Source organism: Saccostrea cucullata, unplaced genomic scaffold, assembly GCF_032062105.1.
Source record: "Saccostrea cucullata isolate Sc308-1 unplaced genomic scaffold, CSIRO_AGI_Scuc_v1 ctg1707, whole genome shotgun sequence".
NCBI lineage: Eukaryota > Metazoa > Mollusca > Bivalvia > Ostreida > Ostreidae > Saccostrea > Saccostrea cuccullata.
Window position 1 is genome coordinate 167,756 of NW_026923346.1, and position 22,246 is coordinate 190,001.

The 22,246-nt window shown below is 33.5% G+C and overlaps 1 protein-coding gene across 1 annotated transcript in view; it reads right to left on the reverse strand.

Moving 5' to 3' along the window:
- LOC134263797 (zinc finger CCHC domain-containing protein 8-like) overlaps positions 1–22,246 on the reverse strand; it is an 88,335-nt gene that overhangs the window by 55,905 nt on the left and 10,184 nt on the right. Inside the window, exon 4 of the mRNA XM_062746179.1 lies at positions 21,294–21,356. Coding sequence (XP_062602163.1) covers positions 21,294–21,356 — 63 coding nt within the window. The remainder of the gene's footprint in view (positions 1–21,293; positions 21,357–22,246) is intronic.

The window sequence follows — 22,246 nt, forward strand, 5'->3', positions numbered from 1 at the left end:
GTGCGGATTGTAGCCAAAGTACAAAATAAAACTTCTTTTAAAAACTATGCTATGCCGTTTATTAGTGCTGAATATTTTTCTTATATCCAATTTCTTATAAAATCAAAGGCCTGAAGGGCCATAATGGCTCACAAGCTTGACATGGATGTAAAATATAAGGAAATGTAGTATACTAGAATATTACTTAGTGTTTTCCCCAGAAATTTCTTAATGCAAGGGTGGGGGGTTGCTGAATTGACGGCCTGAGGCGTTTCTTGGCAGTTCAGTTTATTTTATTTAAATTCATATTTAAATGAAAAATACAAATTCAATAATAAATTCTTTTTTTTTTCTTTTTTTTTTTTTTTTTTTAAAAAGGGTAAATAAAAGCTAAATATATATTTTGAACAAATTGTCAATTTTTTTTAAAAATTATTCAACAATAGAGATTTTTATATAAAGAGACCTAATCAAGAAAAATTATTCTATCAAAATTTTCTATAAAGCCACTGTCTTTTTACTGTTTTATGTATTGTGCTATTTTTGCTATCTACAAATAGGCCCCTAATGACCCTCCCTTATTTTTTTTTTATGTACTATCTACTTTTGCAGCCATCTTGAAACTTTTTGTTCTCATTATGTAGCACCAATGTCATGCTTACTGCATGTAGATATTGTCACTTGGAGCGCTTCTGAATATATAGGTCACTGTATATTAAAAGCACATGCGTTTGAACCAAGTGCTTTCCCAGAGTTCATAAAGTAAATTCGTAAACATTGATAATGTTAATCACACGTTTCATTTTCAGTACATTAATGCAAAAAAAAAGAAAAATGTCTTAAATATTATGTGTTTAAATAATGAATCTTTTATTAAATGTCGGAGCATCAATGTTATTTATAGAACCTGTGAATGTTGGACAGCCATCAATTACATTTTTATGGTTATTAATTAATATTTTCATCAACTACAAGCTTGATACTTAGTAATATACCAGTAATTAAATTGCAATAAAAAAAATTGACAGCTAGGCTATTGCATCATACCCCGTGCCGCGATTTGCATTGAGTTCACAACATTGAGTTGGCGGGAGATCGTAATCGCGTTACCGCCTTGCAAAAACGGCCTTCGGAAATCACTGCTTTTAGCAGCTGTTTAAACAGTTTGTAAGGTAAAATACATTTAATCTGTATTTCTATGAACTATCTGGCGTGATAACGTACTCCCCCCAGAGTTCTCTTTCTTTCATTTAGATCGACTTACCTACACGATGGCACTGTTGACACATACGGTCAGAAGATATTCTTCCATGTCCTCATAAGAGTCTATTCAATTTAGTTTTTTTTTTATTTGGTTTATCTTGTCTTCAGTAGCGAAAATTAAATGAAAATAACAAGGTTTTATATTAAGAACTTGGTGAGTAATTTTCACAACAAAGGTAGCATAGAATTAAAGAAAAGACAAGGACTATTTTATCTTGCTCATGTTTACTAGAATACATAGTGAACTCTTTGCCGTAAAGATACACCGGGAGCTATATGGCTTCATAAGCCATAATAAGTTAAATCATAGGACTTCCAATTACGGCAAACAGAGCCAGAAAATTAGTTTTATAAAACTGGTGGACGCGGTCTTTTTTCTACAGATAACGTGGACCATATAACACTTACAAGTAACAAACAGAAGTGAAGATAGTAAAGAAATATTTTTATTATGTCAATGTTTTAATAATCTACTTTCAATTATTTTTTAAAATAAAATTCAAGCATATTGGAGTTTTTTAACCCGCGTGTTTACTATATGTGGGTACATGAAAGCTTTTGACGCGTGACCAGGTAATTGTTTTCAGAACATGCAAACTCTGATTATCAGGAAGCACAGGTAGCTGACCTGTCAATCAAATCAGAAGCTATTGTTTTTTTAAATGATTGACAGGCGGTAAATTATTGATCTTGAATCAGGTAGATTTTGGGGGCGTTAACAAAAAATTGGGTGTTTAAACAAGTTCTTTCAACTTGCGCATTCCTCTCCTTAATTCGTATATGTATAAATGTAATATTGTATGTCCAAAGTGCAATATTATAGATACAGGTATCAGCTTGAATGCCAATAAGTCTAATTCATATTGAATAAATTGATTGAAATTTTAGATTTAAGACAACTGATAAATATTCTAAAAATCTCTTATCCATGTTATTATGATTATGATATGATTTCATAATTGTTAAATTTTTCACACTTGTACTTCTTTGCTCCGGGGGCTCTGGCCCTATACTATCTCTGTGTAGAGTATTTTAATCAGAGAAAAAAAATTCCTTCAGATACTTGTTGCTACCGCCCCCAAGACTTTCGAAACTTTTGCTATGAGCCTGTTCCAACCCCTTGTTACATCCTTAAGCATGCATATATGGCTTTTACTCATAGGTAAAATATTTTTTATTCCAAATTTTCGTAAGTACGTATCCTCTATATGTATATTTATACATCATTTGGTTTTAATGTACAATTGTATATCAAAATATTACGTTAATGTTTTTCTAAAGTATAGATTTCACTTTAAAAATTTATCTGAGCATACCAAAATACATGAAATTATTTAATATAATGCTTGTGGATGTAGAGGGGGTGCAGGGGGGGGGGGGGGTCCAAATTCACTCATTCAATTACTTTGATGTTACTTTGGGCCCTTAACCCGACCCCAATCTGCCCCTTTTTTTTCAAGATTTCTGAATCAGCTACTATGTTGATGCTTTGACCTTGAAAGTACAGGTGGGTTTGTATAATATATCTGTTTGAAAGACAGTATAAAGGAAAAACATGTAAGCGTGCTCATGCTTCCTGTGCTTTACATCCTGTATTTACATGTAGGTTCAAGTTTGATATTAGTAATTTGATCCGCCACATTTCAGTGTAGTCTCTAAATCAAATGAAATACGATCTGCGCATGCTTAGTACCTAGCGAAGAGGTCTTAGTCTTAGGCCCAGTCTTACGTCCCTTTCTGAAATGCGATTTAGGCCCGTCTAAAGAACAAAATACGGTATTAGCAATAATTCACCGCAAATAATACGATATTTTAATCATCTTTGTATCATTGTTTGATGTTATGCATTGAAGTAAGGAAGATGCAAAGTAAATTCTACAGGTACAAAAATGACGTAATTTTTAACTATGACGTCACTGATACGCGCTAAACATCGAATGGTCGTGCAGAATCGTTAAATTATGCTGAAAAATTAGTAATCTTTGCTGAAATTAGACCGTTTCACATGTAACAACCACTTTTGTACTCCGCATATAAGTTCATCATTACATATCTTAGTTACACTATTAAAATAGTGTTGGTTGTCACCTGTGATCAATATGAATTTTACAAAAGTTAGCATACGGATAAAGATATTCTACCGACGCAATGTTCCTGATTCGATGCTAATGACGCTCAATTTACACAGAATGAGATTTTTTATTTCAAGTCCCATCACTGGACTAAGTAAACTATGTAAATTCCTATAAATATAAATAAAATATTTTGAAAACAAAGAATAAATTGTAGTTAAAAATGTCGCTTGTGCTTAATAAGCTGTTTGTACATCGTATGCACTTGTACATTCGTATACAAGTGCCCGTTGGTTGTACATGTATTATTGAACAACAGTACTAAAATATCCTACAGGCCTCAATTCAAGCCACAAAAAAGCACAATAATATTTTTTTAAATTTAGTTATTACAAGAGTAATTAAAAAATCTGTGATACATGTACCTCAGTATAATTATATTTTCTTCTATGAGTCTTCCTTAATGTATATAGTCTAACTATAGTCACAGTGTGACTTCCGAACAATCATATGACAACCATAAAAAATACAATAAAATGTAAATACATTGAATAAACTTTACGATTACATTTTCATATGCCAGATCAATCATTGCTTTTACCCTTTAATTGTGAAAAATAAATAATACATACATGATGTAAATCTTGTGTAGATGATATCACTTAAAAAAAAAACAATCCAAGTAAAAAAGTTCCCGAATGCCAGATATTCCATTTGTACATTAATAGTCCGAAGTAGCGCAAGTAGCACAAGTAGAGCATACAAACTCAGATATTTGTTTATTGTATTTTTTGGTGCAAATATTTCGTGCAGAATCATCCACAAATTACGTGTTTGTAACACAAATGTATACGGGTATTTAGATGCCAGTGGTATATCGGGAAAGGGTGGTGCTTTTTTGGTTAAAAAATAAGAAAGACTTACAATGTATACATGTGCATGTTCGTGGAATTCTGAAATTTATCTGACAATGGTCAGCGACATTCAGCATCTTTTGACTTGTGATCAAGCTAAGGGCTCCCCCTTTCATCCTTTTTTTAGAACTTTTTTAAAAAGATTAACAGTAGAGAGTCAAACAGATGAGACAAAACCTACGTGATTCTTTGTTACGAAGGAAAGCAGATTGTCTTTGAAAGTTGTCAGCAATGAAATGAGTGTTTGGACACCTTTGCTGTTTAGTGTCTGAGTGTGCTGTAAACAGTACGTTTTTCACATACACAGATACAGTGGCGCCTCATTTATCCGGACGCTTTGGTTCCCAGGAAAATTGTCCGGATAAGTGAAGCGTCCGGATATCTGAATTCTATTGATTTCTCTTCCAGGTATACTGTATTTGTATTGTAACTCTTACATATAAAGAATGATAAATGCTATCATATAGAAATAATAATTTAATTTTTTAAACACTATATCTTAAGTATACATCAGCATTACTTTTACATTTTTTTTCAAATATAATAAATATTTTTCTAGCTATAATCGAAATGCCGACTCGCGCTCTCTTTGCCGTTGGTGTAGACATGGTTGAAGCTGGTCAGCAGAATGACAAAGATTGGATATAACGCTGCTTATATGGGCAGATTTTTCATTATCCAGCTTAGTTTTTATTTTCTACTTCCCATAAATTGATGAACGTAGCCAAGCGAATTCTCTCATTTGCAGCTTTGATTACACCCAAGCGAGCTGTCAGTATCGAGTCTAATTTTAATTTGAACACTCAACCACGCTAAATCTGACATAATAAAAATTCAAGCAGTAATCATCCCAAGCGAAATCAGTGATTGTCTAAAATTATTCAAATTTGATTGAATGTTTTAGGTTTTTTTTTCGATGATAACTGCCACCAATCTGCAGATGAAAATCACAATACCGATTTGTGTGTGCACATGTGTAGACTACGAGATTATGAAACTATGTCGTCCCGTCTATAGATAGAAAAATATTTAAAACCAGCTCTGTACTAAAATTACAATTAAATATCTCGCAGATAACAAATAAATGAATAGAAAATATTTCCTGTTACCAACACAGTTAATTGTTTATTTTCATTTGTGTATCGATCTCTCTTATATTATGACCATATCCACTTAGCATGCTTAATCTGTGGACTAATCATCGTAAGTCATTCAAAACAGTTCACAGGTGATCGTTTTGTAAAAACAATCAATCCGGCCAGTGTTTTGATAACAATTATCACTCAGTTCAGGCGTGAATGTTGACAAGAATGGAAGTACAAATTAAAATTTACCGTCCGGATAAATGAACCAAATTATAACGTAAAAATACATTTTGTAGTAAAAAAGAGCCGTCCGGATACGGAACGCGGAATTCCGGATAAATGAGTCAAAATTACGTTGAAAAAATCCGTTCCGAGAAAAATCGTCCGGAAGGTGAAGCGTCCGGATATCTGGCGTCCGGATATCTGAAGGTCCACTGTACATGTAAATGTATTTCGCACGTAAATCCGAGTGCATAGACAATACAATTTTTAATTTGTGATCATGGAGTTCATGTAGAAAAACTAGCATCTACATATATGTTTTTTTTTAATATTTTGCACTATCTTTATATTGCGACTATATTAATACATGTTTATGTAGATAAATTCCCACCACTTCATACTAGTAACATTATGCATTTTGCACTATTATATACTTACAATGTCTCATATTGGGAAATACAAGAAATTAAATGTGTACAATAAAAGAAAAACGCTAGCAACTCTTTCTCCCAAAAAAAAAAAAAAAAAAAATTCAACATAAGCACGTAGCAACAGGGGGGGGGGGGGGGGGGGGGGGGGGGGGGCACTTTTTCCCAAATATTTTACTATTAGAAATGTTCATTGAAAGGCCGGTTGCCCCCCCCCCCTTCCCTTCCCACTTTTTGTTACAGTACAGTGAAATAAGGGTAAAGTACATGTAGCATATCACGTTCAATTGTCAGAAAAGTAAAGACACCAGGAAGTTTTGATTTTTTTTTTATTTTTAAATATCTACATTCTCTACTAAGCAAAGAAATTTTGCGAGAAATGAAAAAAAAAAAAAAAAAACGGAAATTTATACGAGCAACTCAAACGTATTTTGATCCTAATACATGTATTAATACGCAAAAACTTGAAATAAAAATATTTGGAATTTGGAATGAATAAATATATGTCATTGGTGGCTAGAAGGTGAGGATTCTGCGAAATAATCCATGAGTGATTATACTTATCCGACGTAATTGTCAACATGTATTGCATATGTAAACATATAAACAAATGACTCTGTAAGTATTTACATGGAATTAAATAAAAATGTAGAAAGCCTTTCAAGTGTGAAACGAGAAGAGTAATCAGCTGATTACTAGCCAATAATAAATTCCGAACAGGTTTTTAAAACTTTTTAAGCGAATATATTAATTGAAAGAATGCATGTTATGTTATTCAGTCCGAACTGAAAGTCTGATTTATAACTTAACACCCCCCCCCCCCCAAAACAAAACTTTTGAATCAAAACATTTACTGATAATTCATTTTAGTCTTATCAAGTATTATTTTACATGTGTTATTAAAAAAAAATATTTGTGAAATGCATATATAAATGATAAGAACTCATTAAACTCGAACTGGGGGAGGGGGATGTTACATTTAAATTTTTAGTATTCCTCTGTCATCAAGCAGGATATAAATGAATATATCACAGAAAACAATCAGTTTTCATGTACCCATTATCTGATTTTAAAAAAGGTAACTATGCTTATATATTTTTTTTAATCGGGATCAAAATCCCTCGCATTCCTATTTATATAATTTAATGTCTGTATAAGTTTATTAGCAAAAATTGACCATTAGAGGGGGGAATTTCTACTGTACATTAAATATACATGTAACCATAGTCTTCTATACGACTATTACTGTTCCAATAAAGATATATAGTATAAATAATATTATCTTGACATTTGAGTTTTCTGTTCTTGCACCTTATACATATTCTTAAGAATTGAACTTTTTTGGTGCCGGGGAAACATCGATTTTTTGTTTTCATCAGTACATTTTTTTCACTAGATCTGATATAGAAATTTTTCTCAATTTATTTTAGAGAAATAGATAAAAAAAATATTTAGAGCGTATAACCACCGCAAAAAAATGAAAGCAAGTATCAACAAGAGGCCCAGGGGCCACAGCGCTCACCTGAGTACATCAGCTAGGAAAAAAAACACATATCAGATCAGAACTGTAAGTTAACTTAAGTGGGGGGGGGCTTGAATTTTAACCCCGAAGGGGATCATAATTTGAACGAACTAGAATCTACATTACCTGAGGATGATTCCATATAAATATTACTAATCATGGCTTTGAAGTGCTTGAAAAGATTTTAAAAAGTTTCCCTATATATTTCTATGTAAAACTTTGGTCGGCCATTTTGGCCCCGTCCTACCCCCGGGGGTCATGACTTGAACAAACTTGAATCTACATTACCTGAGGATGATTCCACATGAGTTTCATCTTTCCTGGCCCAGTGGTTCCTTAGAAGAAGATTTTTAAAGATTTTTCCTATATATTCCTATGTAAAATTTTGATCGGCCATTTTGGCCCTGCCCTACCCCCATGGGTCATGACTTGAACAAACTTGAATCTACACTACCTGAGGATGATTCCACATGAGTTTCATCTTTCCTGGCCCAGTGGTTCTTGAGAAGACGATTTTTAAAGATTTTTCCTATATATTCCTATGTAAAACTTTGATCGGCCATTTTCGCCCCGCCCTACCCTGGGGGGTCATGACTTGAACAAATTTAAATCTACACTACCTGAGGATGATTCCACATGAGTTTCATCTTTCCTGGCCCAGTGGTTCTAGAGAGGAAGATTTTTAAAGATTTTTCCTATATATTCCTATGTAAAACTTTGATCGGCCATTTTGGCCCCGCCCTACCCCCGGGGGTCATGAATTGTACAAACTTGAATCTACACTACCTGAGGATGATTCCACATGAGTTTCATCTTTCCTGGCCCAGTGGTTCTTGAGAAGAAGATTTTTAAAGATTTTTCCTATATATTCCTATGTAAAACTTTGATCGGCCATTTTGGCCCCGCCCTACCCCGGGGGGTCATGACTTGAACAAACTTGAATCTACACTACCTGAGGATGATTCCACATGAGTTTCATCTTTCCTGGCCCAGTGGTTCTTGAGTAGAAGATTTTTAAAGATTTTTCCTATATATTCCTATGTAAAATTTTGATCGGCCATTTTGGTCCCACCCTACCCCAGGGGGTCATGACTTGAACAAACTTGAATCTACACTACCTGAGGATGATTCCACATGAGTTTCATCTTTCCTGGCCCAGTGGTTCTTGAGAAGAAGATTTTTTAAAAATGCCAATAATTTTTCTCTTATTCATGATTATCTCCCCTTGGAAAAGGGTGTGGCCCTTCATTTGAACAAACTTGAATCCCCTTTACCTAAGGATACTTTGTGGCAAGTTTGGTTAAAATTGGCCCAGTGGTTCTTGAGAAGAAGATGAAAATGCGAAAAGTTTACAACGACAACAACGACTACGACGACAACGACTACGACGACAGACAATGGACAAATTTTGATCAGAAAAGCTCACTTGAGCCTTCGGCTCAGGTGAGCTAAAAAGAAAAATACAGTTTATTTCTTTTTCTCCACGTTCCTTTGTTAGACTTTTAATAATTCTCATCAACTAAAGCGGAGATACCTTCGTGGATGATTACATTGTAAGTATATAATAGTGCTAATAAATAAATAAAAAAAAGAAAAAACAAAACAACAATGACATATTAATGAATCAACAACTTTATTTCTTAAATTTATATTTAAAATAAACTGTGTCCTAGCGAGTAAGTCAGGATTTTCAGATTACGCTTCCTACACGTTAAACACATGACGTCGCGTCGAAATTCTTCGTAAAATCTCGACGTTCTGCTATAAAAGGTACAGTATTGAGCGTTATTTTTTCTAATGCATACTTTCAGGTATATAAATTATATATCATTTAAATCTAAAAATTTTAAGTTCTTTAAAATGTTTTTAACGGAGCAGATCTGACATCCGGCATTTTTTGGCCAATACCGTACTTTGTTCTTTTGGCGTAACTTCCTTAGTCGGACTAACTTAGGCCCAAATCTATGACTTTTTGAGAAACGAGCCCCAGGTGTCAAGTGCAGTAGAGCATAACTAATCCCTATCGATTGTCTCTTGGAAGTGAAATTCGCGAGATTATCATGCCATATAAAGAATATTGTTTTCACAAGAGTAGCAATTAGGGCTTCTACACGGAATCAAAATCTAAAAGGTGTGAAAATACTGATAGCCCTGTATTAGGTCACATGCTCTCACAGTATGAGTAAACACTCAAGGTAATGATGAATTAATATCGAAAAGTACAAGATCTAGCTTTTAGATTGAATTGCTTTAGCTATGGGAAACTATTAATTGTGATTAAATTCTTTTCATTTTTCAATCGTTGATCTTGAAAAATAATTAGAAACTGGTCTAACAGGAGAAATATATTTTTTTCAATTAACAAAAACAGAGTTCAGCATATCTACAAGTAATTGCTTTAACAGGTCCAGTCCAAACACTATTTCTACCTACGTAGCTATTAATAGCTACCTAGGTATTTAAAGCTACCAAAAGTAGCTATTTTTACCTACTTTATATAATTTCTGCATTTTGCGACCAAAAGACCAAACAGCGCAACATGGTATACACCGTATTTTTTGATATGGTCACACTTATGATGAATACGACAAAAATTTGGCCAAAAAATGATTTCTTCCTGAATCGGCAATTTTGCATTAGTTTCTATGCAAAATTGATAATATACGAAGTTTACATTTTTTTGCCAAATTTTTGTCATATTCATCATCAGTGTGACTGTATCAAGAAATTGTGTGCTCACCATGTTGCGCCGTTCCTGCATTTGGCTAAAAAATGCAAGTAAAGCAGAAAGTAGGTAAAAATAGCTACTTTGGGTAGCTTTAAATACCTACGTAGCTATTAATACCTACGTAGGTAGAAATAGTCTTTGGACTGGACCTGTTTAATAGGTCAACTTGACTATCTAGCATATAATTACCCAAGCGAATGTGTGTAACAGACGCACTAGAATCACATTAAGTGACGAAATGGCCCCTTATCACAGTGTCAGTAAGGCTTTGGGTGATGATTTGTGTGGCCGCTGGCCGCGTTACACAGGTGGCCATTTTTTCCAGTTAAAATGTATAGTAAAAGTCATCGGGGGGGGGGGGGGGGGGGGGGGGGGGGGGGGGGGGGGGGGGAAATGAAAGTGGCCGCTGGCCGCAAGTGGCTGTTGATTTCGGGTGGCCGCTAAGACAAGTTTGACTGTATTGAAATCAGACCAAAACTGTAGGAGGGGTAGCATTTTGAACAAGAGGCCCAGGGGCCAAATTGCTCAGCTGAGTACTGTGCCTAAGAAAAACGCAAAAATCAGTTTAGCATTAAAAAGCTTAAAAGCATGAGTGGTCTCTACCTACTCCTAAAAGGCAGAAGGGGTAAGGGGGGAGGGGTACAATTTGAACAACTTGAATCTAAACTATCTGGGGATACTTCCAAATAAAACTAGAACTGTCCAATAGGGACAAATACCCCCGCTGGGTTTTTCAGAGTAGGTGCAAATTCACAAATATTTATGGATCTATTAAGAGGTGTTCACTATTTTCTTAGAAACAATTTGAGTGCTCATTATATATTTTTTTTTAATTTAAATGAAACTGAGGTGCAACCAAATAAAACATCAATACTAATACATTGTAACAGTTTTTTTTTTTTATTTCATTGAAAAAATAAATTGCAACTACCGTATTTGTCATGATACTCGGCAAATTGATTATTGAAAAAACATTATACAGAATCAAATTAATCTATATAAATTTATATCAAATTCATTTTAAAAATAATAAATTGCACCGCCTCAGCATGATACTCCCATCAAATATTGTTCATTTAATTATTATAAACAGTTTGCAAGAAAATCATGTCAACCTTTAAAGGGATTTGCGTAATTTTTCCATTCCTTATAATAATTGTTTAAACATCTCCTGTGGTGCAAGCTTTAATTATAACAAATAATCATCAAATGGTTGCATTATAGCTTGACAAATGCCCCTCCTCCACAAACATACACATGTCTTTCATGTGGGACATGAAGATATGAAATTGGTCACTTGATATTTTCAAAAAAAAAGAAATATCAATTTAACTAATATGTCTTAAAAACTTGATCTATACAAAATTGATTTTAGAAATAGGAGACTGGCCATCATATGACAAATGCTATTTAAACTGACCAGCAGTTCTTCTGTCTAATTCCCAAAGGACACAGCTAGATAAGAGCTCCTTAATCAGAGATATGCTCTAACAGAAATGATTGAGACAGCTTATGCTTCCCTACATAGAACTCATTAATTAATCTTTGACTGGATGCGTGCCCACTAATTGCTATCAAGGGATGAATGGATCTTAACCTTCTCCTTTGTTGTGCAAACAAAATGCATTATTGCAAAATGCATTATTGCATGTGTCATTCTGAAATTCAATCTGAAAAACAAAGATTTTGTATAAATTCGTTACAAAGATTTATACTGAAAAAAAACTGTGTAATCTTGATGCATCATTTTGAATAAGGTTCCTGCATGATTTGTAGGGACTATCTACCAAAATTTTTTTTTTTTTAAATACTCGATTTATTTGGATTTTATATCATACTAAAAGTTTCTGAAATTAATGTGGAGAATGAGCATGCTGATTCCAATCCCCCCACCCCACCCCCACATACACACAATATAATTAGTTTTAATTAGATTATACAATATCAATTAAGTTTTTTATACAATTTCAAATTAGTTTATTATACAATATCAAATTAGATTGAAGTTGCTTTTTCTCAAATTCATTAAATAAGTTAGGCTAGTCACTAAAACTGTTTAAGGCTGATTCCTTAGCCCAGTTCCCAAGAGACAGATAACAAGTTCTTGATCAGAAACGTCCTACAAGTTAGCTCCTTACATTAAACTAATTAATTTCTCTCTAATTTGACATGCAATTTTCTGTTATCAAAATTCTCCTTGACCAGTGTTTCATAATTATACCCTCGGGAGAGGTAGATTTTCTCTTATAAAATAACATTTGTTATGGATTGCTGTAAAGTATATAATGAAAAAAATTTTTTTTCTTAATTTAACATGTTTTAAATAGGGATACTGCAACATTGTTACATTTCTTGGGATTGTTTAATTCAATAGTAAAAGACAGTTATTTTTTTAAATTTCACTTTAATTAAAGGTCACAGTGACCTTGAAATAGGTCATGACACACCTTCTACCCAAGATGTATAAATTGGCCAAGTTTGATGATTGTAAGTCTAATAGTTTTGTAGTTATGAGCCAAACAAAACAACAAAATAAACAAGAGGCCCACGGGCCTTATAGGTCACCTGAGTATCATGTAACAACTTTCCAGCGATTGTATTTGGTTCGTGTTTTAATCCAAAAGCCATGAAATTCACAAATTTGAAGGAGGCACCATTGCTTATCACAGGGCAGATTTCAAAGCATTAATTTATTTTTAGTCAAAGTACCCCCCTGGTACCCCTGACCCAGCGGCCCTGAAATTATCTATTTTGAAAGAGGCCCCTTTCTTCATTATAAGGCCAGCATTTTTAGCCGGGCTTATTGCTCAAAGAGCAATTGCCGGCTTATGTGATCCTGTTCAAGGCAGGATGTTGACCCCATAGTAGCCATTTTAAAGTTACGTGCAAAAATATAGTTCTTACTCTCAACCGCTTTTGAGATAATACAAACGCTAAATAAAGCAACAAAAATAAAACAAAGTTTTATCTATATAAAATAAACATTAGTAGTAATGACTTTGAAAACTTCATAAGTCAAAGAACATAGTTCATTAGCGTAAGGATTTTTGATAATCAGTGTTACCGTAGTTCTCTACACATACGAGGTAAAGCAGGATAGGGAACCAGACTGGCCTGTTTGTTTACATTCAGCTGCGGTACCAGATTAATTCTGATTCTGACAAAATCGGACCGTGGTATTAGGATTGAAAAACTCACTGTCAGTGTCTTATCATTTATATTGATAGTTTTAAAATAATTTTTTCATCAGAATATAAACGTGATTCATGTAAGAAATTCATTCTACTCTGTAAATGAGCCCGGCTCTCTGTACTTCTGAGTACTTTGATTTTATGTTTAGGTTTAGTTATGAACGTGAGAATAAAAAAGTCCCGAAGGAGAAGGAAATAAAAATTTTTTTTTGATAAATCAATTATTAACATTTGTACATTCTTTTTTTATGCTATTCAAATAGGCTCCTTACCACTGGACACATAATGCTTTAAAACAAATAGGAAAGTAGAACATTTAATTGCTTATTTCATCATCTGCCAGTTTGGGCCAGTTATATAAATTTTGTGATGTTGGTCAAAATATATTTTAAAAAATCAATTCTTTAAAAGTCTTTCAATATATCTTCACTTTTTTAATATGTGTTAGGTGAATGTGTAGACATTGTTCTAAAATTTACTTGATGCCTAAAATTATAATTCCTATCATAAAACAGACAGGTAGTATTGGGGAGTAGGGTGAACATTTTTTCAATTAAGTGTAAAATAATTTTTCTGGCTGATACAAATGAACTGATACTACATGCCTGTATATATTTGTATATTCTTACCTTTTAATAGTTGATTTTTTTTTTATTTCTTCGGGTTATTGTTTATTTCTTCCTCAAATGGACTTAACTTCTCCCATAGTTTTATTCATTACATCTATCGTTAAACTGGGTCCGTAGGACAATATCATTTTAACGATAGAACATTCTATGTACTGATGCATAAGCAACCCTTTTCTGAAGAATGATACTTAGACTGTAAGCTATAACAGAGACCTAAACAATGTCGCTGGCAATATGCAATAGCTACCACGGGCAGTTTAAAACCTGGGGGAGGAAAATAATTTACAGACAGATACTTTTGAAACGAAAACAAAATTATCTCACCACCATGTCATTGTGCAACAAAGTTGTCAGCATTTTATTTGTCCTTTGAACGGGTGAAATGTTTTGAATGGCACTCGTAACGATGAATTTTACACTAAACCAAGCTTTCTTCTCAGATCTAGCTTTTATTTACCCGCCGTTTCATCTTAAAACCGGAAGTGCGAGTTCCTAAATTTGAAATCTCGATCCCGACTCAAATTCAACATCGGAAAGAAAAAAAATTGTTTTATTTTTTTCTGAAAATTCAAAACCTTGAGCGGAGGGTTTGTAAAACTGAAAATAAAATAAATCCTGGCCTTAAATATGTAATTAGATAATTAGTATATTAACCAGGAGCAAAGAATAAGATGTTCAAAGAATTCATGCATTTCACTATATAATCATTAGAGCCCCACCCTAAAACAAAAACCCCTGACCCTGGGGCCATAAAATTCACAATTTTGGTAGAGGCACTCTTGCTCATCATAACTATGTACTTAGTTAGTTTATTTAATACCCAGGAGCAGAGAAGAAGATTTTCAAAGAAATAATGCATTTTCACTACCTACTTATTTAGCCCCGCCCTAGCACTAGAACCCCTGACCCCAGGGCCATGAATTTCACAATTTTGGTAGAGGACTCATTGCTGATTACAATCATGCAAACAGTTTGACTGCTTGATGTCCAGGAGTAAAGAAGAAGATTTTTAAAGATTGCATTAATTTTAGTGGTTTTGGCCCCACCCCTCAGGCCCCAGGGGGGCAGGGATCATGAAATTCACAATTTTTGTTCCCCTTCACCTATAGATGCTTTGTGCTAAATTTGGTTGAAATTGGTTCCGTGGTTGCAGAGAAGAAGCTGAAAATGTTCAAATGTTAACGCACGACGGACGACGATGGACGCAAACAGACAGCAATAGGTCACCTGAGTTTACTCAGGTGACCTTAAAAGAAAAAATGCCTTTAAAATGCAGAAAAATCATCCAATCATGATGAAAATATCAGGTGCACACCTTCATATGGTGAATAATAAGTGTACAAATTTTCAGACAAATCCATCCAATAGTTTCTGAGAAACGGTCCGGACAAAATCTTGTCTACAGACAGACAGACAGATGGACAGACGGACATGGTGATTCCAATATACCCCCCTAAACTTCTTTTGCGGGGGTATAATGACAAACCATGGCTTTGCTGTTCTTGAGAAGAGGATTTTTACAGAGTTTTATGCTATCTAATTCTATCAAATATTGTTTATATAAAATCTTGTAGATTGCATCATATTTCAACATGCTTGTTATCACATGATTCTATAAGCCAATCAGATTCTTAGCATCTTGTCTAGTTCCTGCAACTATAGTGTTTACGTCTCAAAGATTTTCTCAAGATGCCTTCGGAATATAAGTTCATCTCCTAACTATAGCCTGGATTTATGTTACGTGTTCATAATATGTGGACTATTTATAAGTGGTACATTTACAAGCGGTATGTGACTATCGAGGATATACGTGAATTTGTTTAGTTTTAATGTTTACATGTTATGGCCGAGTGACTTGAACTTTAGCCTGAGGCCTATATTAAGGTGAATGTCTATAATAAACATGACAGGAAGGAGAAGAAAGATAAGTGAGAATCCAGGTAGGAACATGCATACCTGCAGTGATAGTACAGTGGATCCTGCTTAATCCAATAGCAAATTTGTCAGCCTTCTGTATCATAATAGCTGAATATTCGAATAGCTGATTGCTCCATTTCGAGTCCAAACAAAGATATATAGAGCTACATGTATTGACAATACATCGTAGCAAATTTCTACTTGCACTTTCGTTTTCGTTTCCATTACTTTACTTGGTGATTCTCATAAAATAAAGTATGAAACATACTTACCAATTCAATGTGATAACATTTTTCAAATAAAATGACTTATAAAAATTGTTTTTTAATAGTTATTGCCATCTTTAATCAGCACATGTTTACATTCCTTCTTCAATGGCCACCATTGGTAATGGGATGTTTTGCACCTATACATGGTTCGCGCTGCCATGTTTTGCACCGATTCCGTTCCACACTGAGATGGTTTGCCCCACATTGTTGTACAAATATGTGCTAGCCTACTGAAGTTCATCTAACAAAATTTTAGATTTTAAACATGCTATACGCTGTAAATTTTGATATTTTTTGAAACATATCTTTTTAATTATCTTTAAAAATCTTCTTCTCAAGAGCCATTGAGACAGGAAAGATGAAACTCATGTGAAATTATCCTCAGATAGTGTAGATTCAAGTTTGTTGAAATCATGACCCCTGGTGGTAGGGTGAGGCCAAAATGGTTGATCAAAGTTTTTCAAAGGAATATATAGGGAAATCTTAAAAAATCTTCTTTTCAAGAACTTCAAAGCCATGATTAGTGATATTTATATGGAATCATCGTCAGATAGTGTTGATTCTATCATGTTCAAATCATGACCCCCTGTGTGTGTGGGGGGGGGGGGGGTAAAATTTAAGCCCCCCCCCCTACAACCTCGGTAAACTTTCAGTTCTGATCTGATATGTGCTTTTTCCTAGTCGGTGTGCTCAGGTGAGCGCTGTGGACCCTGGGCCTCTTGTTTGATAATTGTGACCTTGTTCACACCTCTAACTTAGTTAGTGAAGCCTTTGTTTATACTGTCTGACGGTGTCTTCCCACTTAGCCAACATTTTGAAACAAGAGGCCCATGGGCCACATTGCTCACCTGAGAAGCTTTGACCATTCTGTTCTTTACCAGATTTCCCCCTTGTAATACATAATGCATCCCCACCCTACCCCACTGATCATAATTTAGACATTTTGAAATCTACACTATCCCAGGATCCTTCCATGTGCATATAAGTTTCAGCTTTTGTGGCCCAGTGGTTCTTGAGAAGAAGATTTTCAAAGATTTTTCCTATATATTTCTACGTAAAACTTTGATTCCCCATTGTGACCCCGCCCTTCTCCAGGGGGTCAGGATTTGAACAATTTAGAATCTACACTATACCAGGATGCTTCCACATAAGTTTCAGCTTTTCTGGTCCAGTGGTTCTTGAGGAGAAGATTTTCAAAGATTTTTCCTATATATTTCTATGTATAACTTTGATTCCCCATTGTGGGGGTCAGGATTTGAAAAATTTAGAATCTACACTATCCTAGGATGCTTCCACATAAATTTCAGCTTTTCTGGCCCAGTGGTTCTTGAGAAGATTTTTTAATGACCCCACCCTATTTTTGTCTTTTCTTGATTATCTCCCCTTGTGAGGGGACTTGGCCCTTTATTTTAACAATTTAAATTCCCCTTCACCCAAGAATGCTTTGTTCCAAGTTTGATCAAAATTGGCCCAGTGGTTCTTGAGAAGAAGTCAAAAATGTGAAAAGTTTACGGACGGACAGACGGAAGATGGACAAAATGTGATCAGAAAAACTCACTTGAGCCTTCGGCTCAGGTGAGCTAAAAATACAGGTACAACACAGGTAAATCTGTGTTGGTTGAGTGGGAATGGGGTGCAGGTGGAGAACAAAAGAAATAAATTACAGGTAGGCTATAGTCTGTTTTATCTATATGATAAATAAATAGTAAATAATTCATATAAGAATAATATAAAAATTAATAATTAAATGTTTTTTTCTCATAAATATTAAATAGTTCATATAAAAAATATTATTTTTTTTTAAACTATGATTTAAATATTTCATTATTTTTAACACTATTTTTAGATGTCATCTTATTTCAAATATGAAATAAATAAGAAATTCTCTTTCTCTAAAGAATTATATTTAATTATACCTGAACACTGATGTAAACCTAAAATAATAAATGCTTACATTAATTTTTTTTCATCTGGAAACATACATATGAAAACTAAGTTGATTTACTAATACATATGTACTTAATATATATAACTTGTGTATCGGTAATGTTATGTACAAGCATTTTTACTTGTATAAACACAACCATTTTTAATTATTATACATAATTGTTTCTTTAGAGTGTCTTAATTGTTTTTATTTATTTTCTAATGAAAATATGTTGTGTGGTAAAAAAAAATATTTTTTTATTTACTTAAATGATATAATTAATATTCTATTTATTAATTTAAATTCATTACTTTTTTGAATTAATTAATTATCTGTAAAATTTTGCTACTTTTTTACATTAAAAAATTATTGAACTTTAATTTTTTTCTTTATGATTTTATATTTATTTTGACTCAAATTTTACCTCTGGTTGGTATATTTTTACACTGTTTTTATTTCCCAAAGGAATTAATTCTCAGGTCATTTATATATATATGCATACCAGAAAACAGACTATAACCTGTGAATCACTCAGGTGTAAAAATCAAAATGTTGGCTATGTGGGAATAGGATTTTTCAAAATGTTGGCTAAGTGGGAAGACATTTTTTCAAAATGTTGACTAAAGGAGGCCAACTGGGGTTTTATTGTGTGAAAACTCTTCATTTTTATACCATATATAACTTACGTTAACTTTAGTATACATGCAAAGTTTGGGCGAAATCTACCATCCAGGTATTTTTAAGGGACCTTCTAAAAGTATAGGTACATTTACTATAGGATTATATAGGAAAGTGACAATTTTTAGCACTTTAAAGCAAATTACACAAATACTACAACAGAATTTTTGTTCAAACTATCATGTACGATCGTCGATGAGTAATACTATACTATACATTACATGTAAGAAATACAAAATTCAACCATCTTGTTACCAGAGGGAGCATCTAAAAAGGCCAAAAATTAACGAATTTTCCTGTTTCTATGGAGTACTACAAAATACGAGGGCCGTTCAAAAATTACGCGGACTGTCCTATTATTTACTCTTATAGACGTCATAGAGTTATGAAATTTCACAGAAATATGTATCTCAAAGACTCCAATAAATTTTGGGCAAAATTTCTGTATTTTAAAAAAATTATACTAAAATTATCGGTATATTAATATCGCTGATTTAGAGGTACGGAGCACGACAAAAAATTTGAAGCAAAAGCATGCGGAATCCAAAATTTAACTCATTCATTTTCTATAATTCGCAATATTTTTCTACAATTTTCTCAAATGTATCTTTAAATTGTTCTATTATTATGTATTTGGATTTCTGGCTTATATTTATATATAGAAATATAGCAATTTTCCTTGTGCGATCCCCGTGAAAACGACTGAGAAAATGACGTCTTGTGAATTGACGGCGCACCACACGCACCACACTTTGTAATGCTCGAGATATCGCCAACATAGATCCGAAATATGCATAATAAAACATGTAGTAAACTAGGGTATTCGTTACATTCGCCACAAATAGAAGATAGGAATTTTAGACCATTAGACCTCTGTAAAATGGCTATACGGGAGGACGGGAAGAGGATTATTAACGAAAACTTGATCTGGAATGTAAAGAACGTGATAGAGAGTCATCAATATCACACATTTTTTTTCCCTAAATACCTGCAGTTTTTGGGTTTAAAACAAAAAAAGAATATTCTTTATTTGTTTAATAGATTTAAAGCTTGACAAGAAATGGTGTTTTGATGTTGATTAGATAATATGACTCAAACTGTACAGGTATTCTTTGGAAAATGTTGAGAAAATGAAAGCTCAGTCACATATTTTTTTTTATAAAAACTGTGACGTCGAAGATTTTGCTGCTCCGTGACTAAATGATATGTCCTGAAAAATCACTCAAATTTTTGTCTTTTCTTGATTATCTCCCCTTGCGAGGGGATATGTCCCTTCATTTTGATACCGATTTACAACATTTTGATATGAAATTTTGTAGACCATATAAGTAAAGATTCTTTTATATTATGTGCAACATTTTGCCCAATTATATCGTCAAATATTTTTTCTGTGCAGCAAGTCCGCGTAATTTTTGAACGGCCCTCGTATGACGGGCACAAATGTATTATATGAAAAAATGATAAGAATAATGGAGATTCTCAAATTTTTATGTTTTAAATTTCAAGAGAGTATGATTATTACTTTTTATCAAATAACATTTTTATTACCCTGTCTTTCAGAGCTTCAGTTTATCCTAACGTCAAAAACACACTATAACGATGTCAACCTACCTATCAGTTGCAAAATTGGTTAAAAATTCAGTTATATAAAATTGTAATTACATTTTTGAACCTGTAATTTCTTAATTTTGTTTAATTTTATTAATCAAGTGAAAGAAGTTGCTTTAAAACAGTAAATACCCTTCATTTTACTACGATGCGCAAAATATAAACTACAATAAATTTGTAAAAAAAAAAATAAAAACTACAGTTGGCCCCCTTAAGACCTAAATATTTTTTATTACATTGTTAGAAGACTTTAAATGTGCATCTTTATTACACCAATAAGTAAGAATAATTCTCAATGTATCAACATGTTATTTTAAGCCTTTAAAGATAAGTGATTTTTTGTCCATCAACAGTGAAAAAATCTGCCGGTTGCTATGGAAATTTCTTTGGCTGAGTTTCCATGGTAACCATGACTCAAAACATTTTTCATACATTGTTCATACTTCAAAATAAATCTATGAGTGGAAAATCATCAAATTCTGAGAACCTTTGTATATCACCCTTTGTCTGATTTTAATGTGGACTGGTACTTTAAGAGAATTATACTGCATCAAAAACTTTAAGCTGGATGCCGAGATTATCACATAAGTTGGGAGCCCATAACTTTATTGAGGTGAGCTAAAAAAGAATCCCACCACATGACATGCCTCAGAAAAGAATGTGCTAAAATTTCAAGCATTTGTCATTAGTTGCTGAGAAAATTGGGATGAAAATTTGTTATGTAAGATACAATCAAAAATTTGTTATGGACAGACACTAGGATGAAAAGACTGACAGATAGATGGACAGACACACAAGGGTTAAACAGTATAACCCCCTATCCTTCAAAGAAGGGGTGTAATTAGTTCTCATAATCCCTACCATCATTTGGGATACGATCCTTTATTTCACCATCTTCCATCATTTCTCCTGTTACTAACACTTCTACAATGTAAAAATTTAAAGTAAAACCCTAAAAAAGATCAAAGAAATAGTATTTGCTCAAAACTAATAATTCTCTGGTGTCAAATATTAGTTAATATAGTTAATATTTATTTTTCAAGAAAATAAAGCTACATGTGCTTGTTTTACTTAACGTTTACCAATTTCACAGTTAAAAGCAATTGATCCATTGCAGAACTAACAAGAGGCCCATGGGCCACATCGCTCACCTGAGTAGCCTTGGCCATGTTGTTCTTTACAAAATTCCCCCTTGTAATAACCTATTGTGACCCAACCACATAAGTTTCAGCTTTACTGGCCCAGTGGTTCTTGAGAAGAAGATTTTTAAAGTTTTTTTTTATATATTTCTAAGTAAAACTCTAATTCCCTATTGTGGCCCCATCCTACCCTCGGGGATCATGATTTGAACAATTTAGAATCTGCACTACCCAGGATGCTTCCACATAAATTTCAGCTTTTCTGGTCCAGTTGTTCTTTAGAAGAAGATCTTTAAAGTTTTTTCCAATGTATTTCTATGTAAAACTTTGATTCCCTATTGTGGCCCCGTCCTACCCACAGGGGTTATGATTTGAACAATTAAGAATCTACACTACCCCAGGATGTTTCCACATGAGTTTCAGCTTTTCTGGCCCAGTAGATCTTGAGAAGAAGATTTTTAAAGTTTTTTCCTATACATTTCTATGTAAAACTTTGAATCCCTATTGTGGCTCCACCCTACCCTTGGGGGTCATGATTTGAACAATTTATAATCTACACTACCCAAGAATGCTTCCACATAAGTTTCAGCTTTTCTGACCCAGTAGTTCTTTAGAAGAAGATTTTTATATTTTTTTCCAATATATTTCTATGTAAAACTTTGATTCCCTATTGTG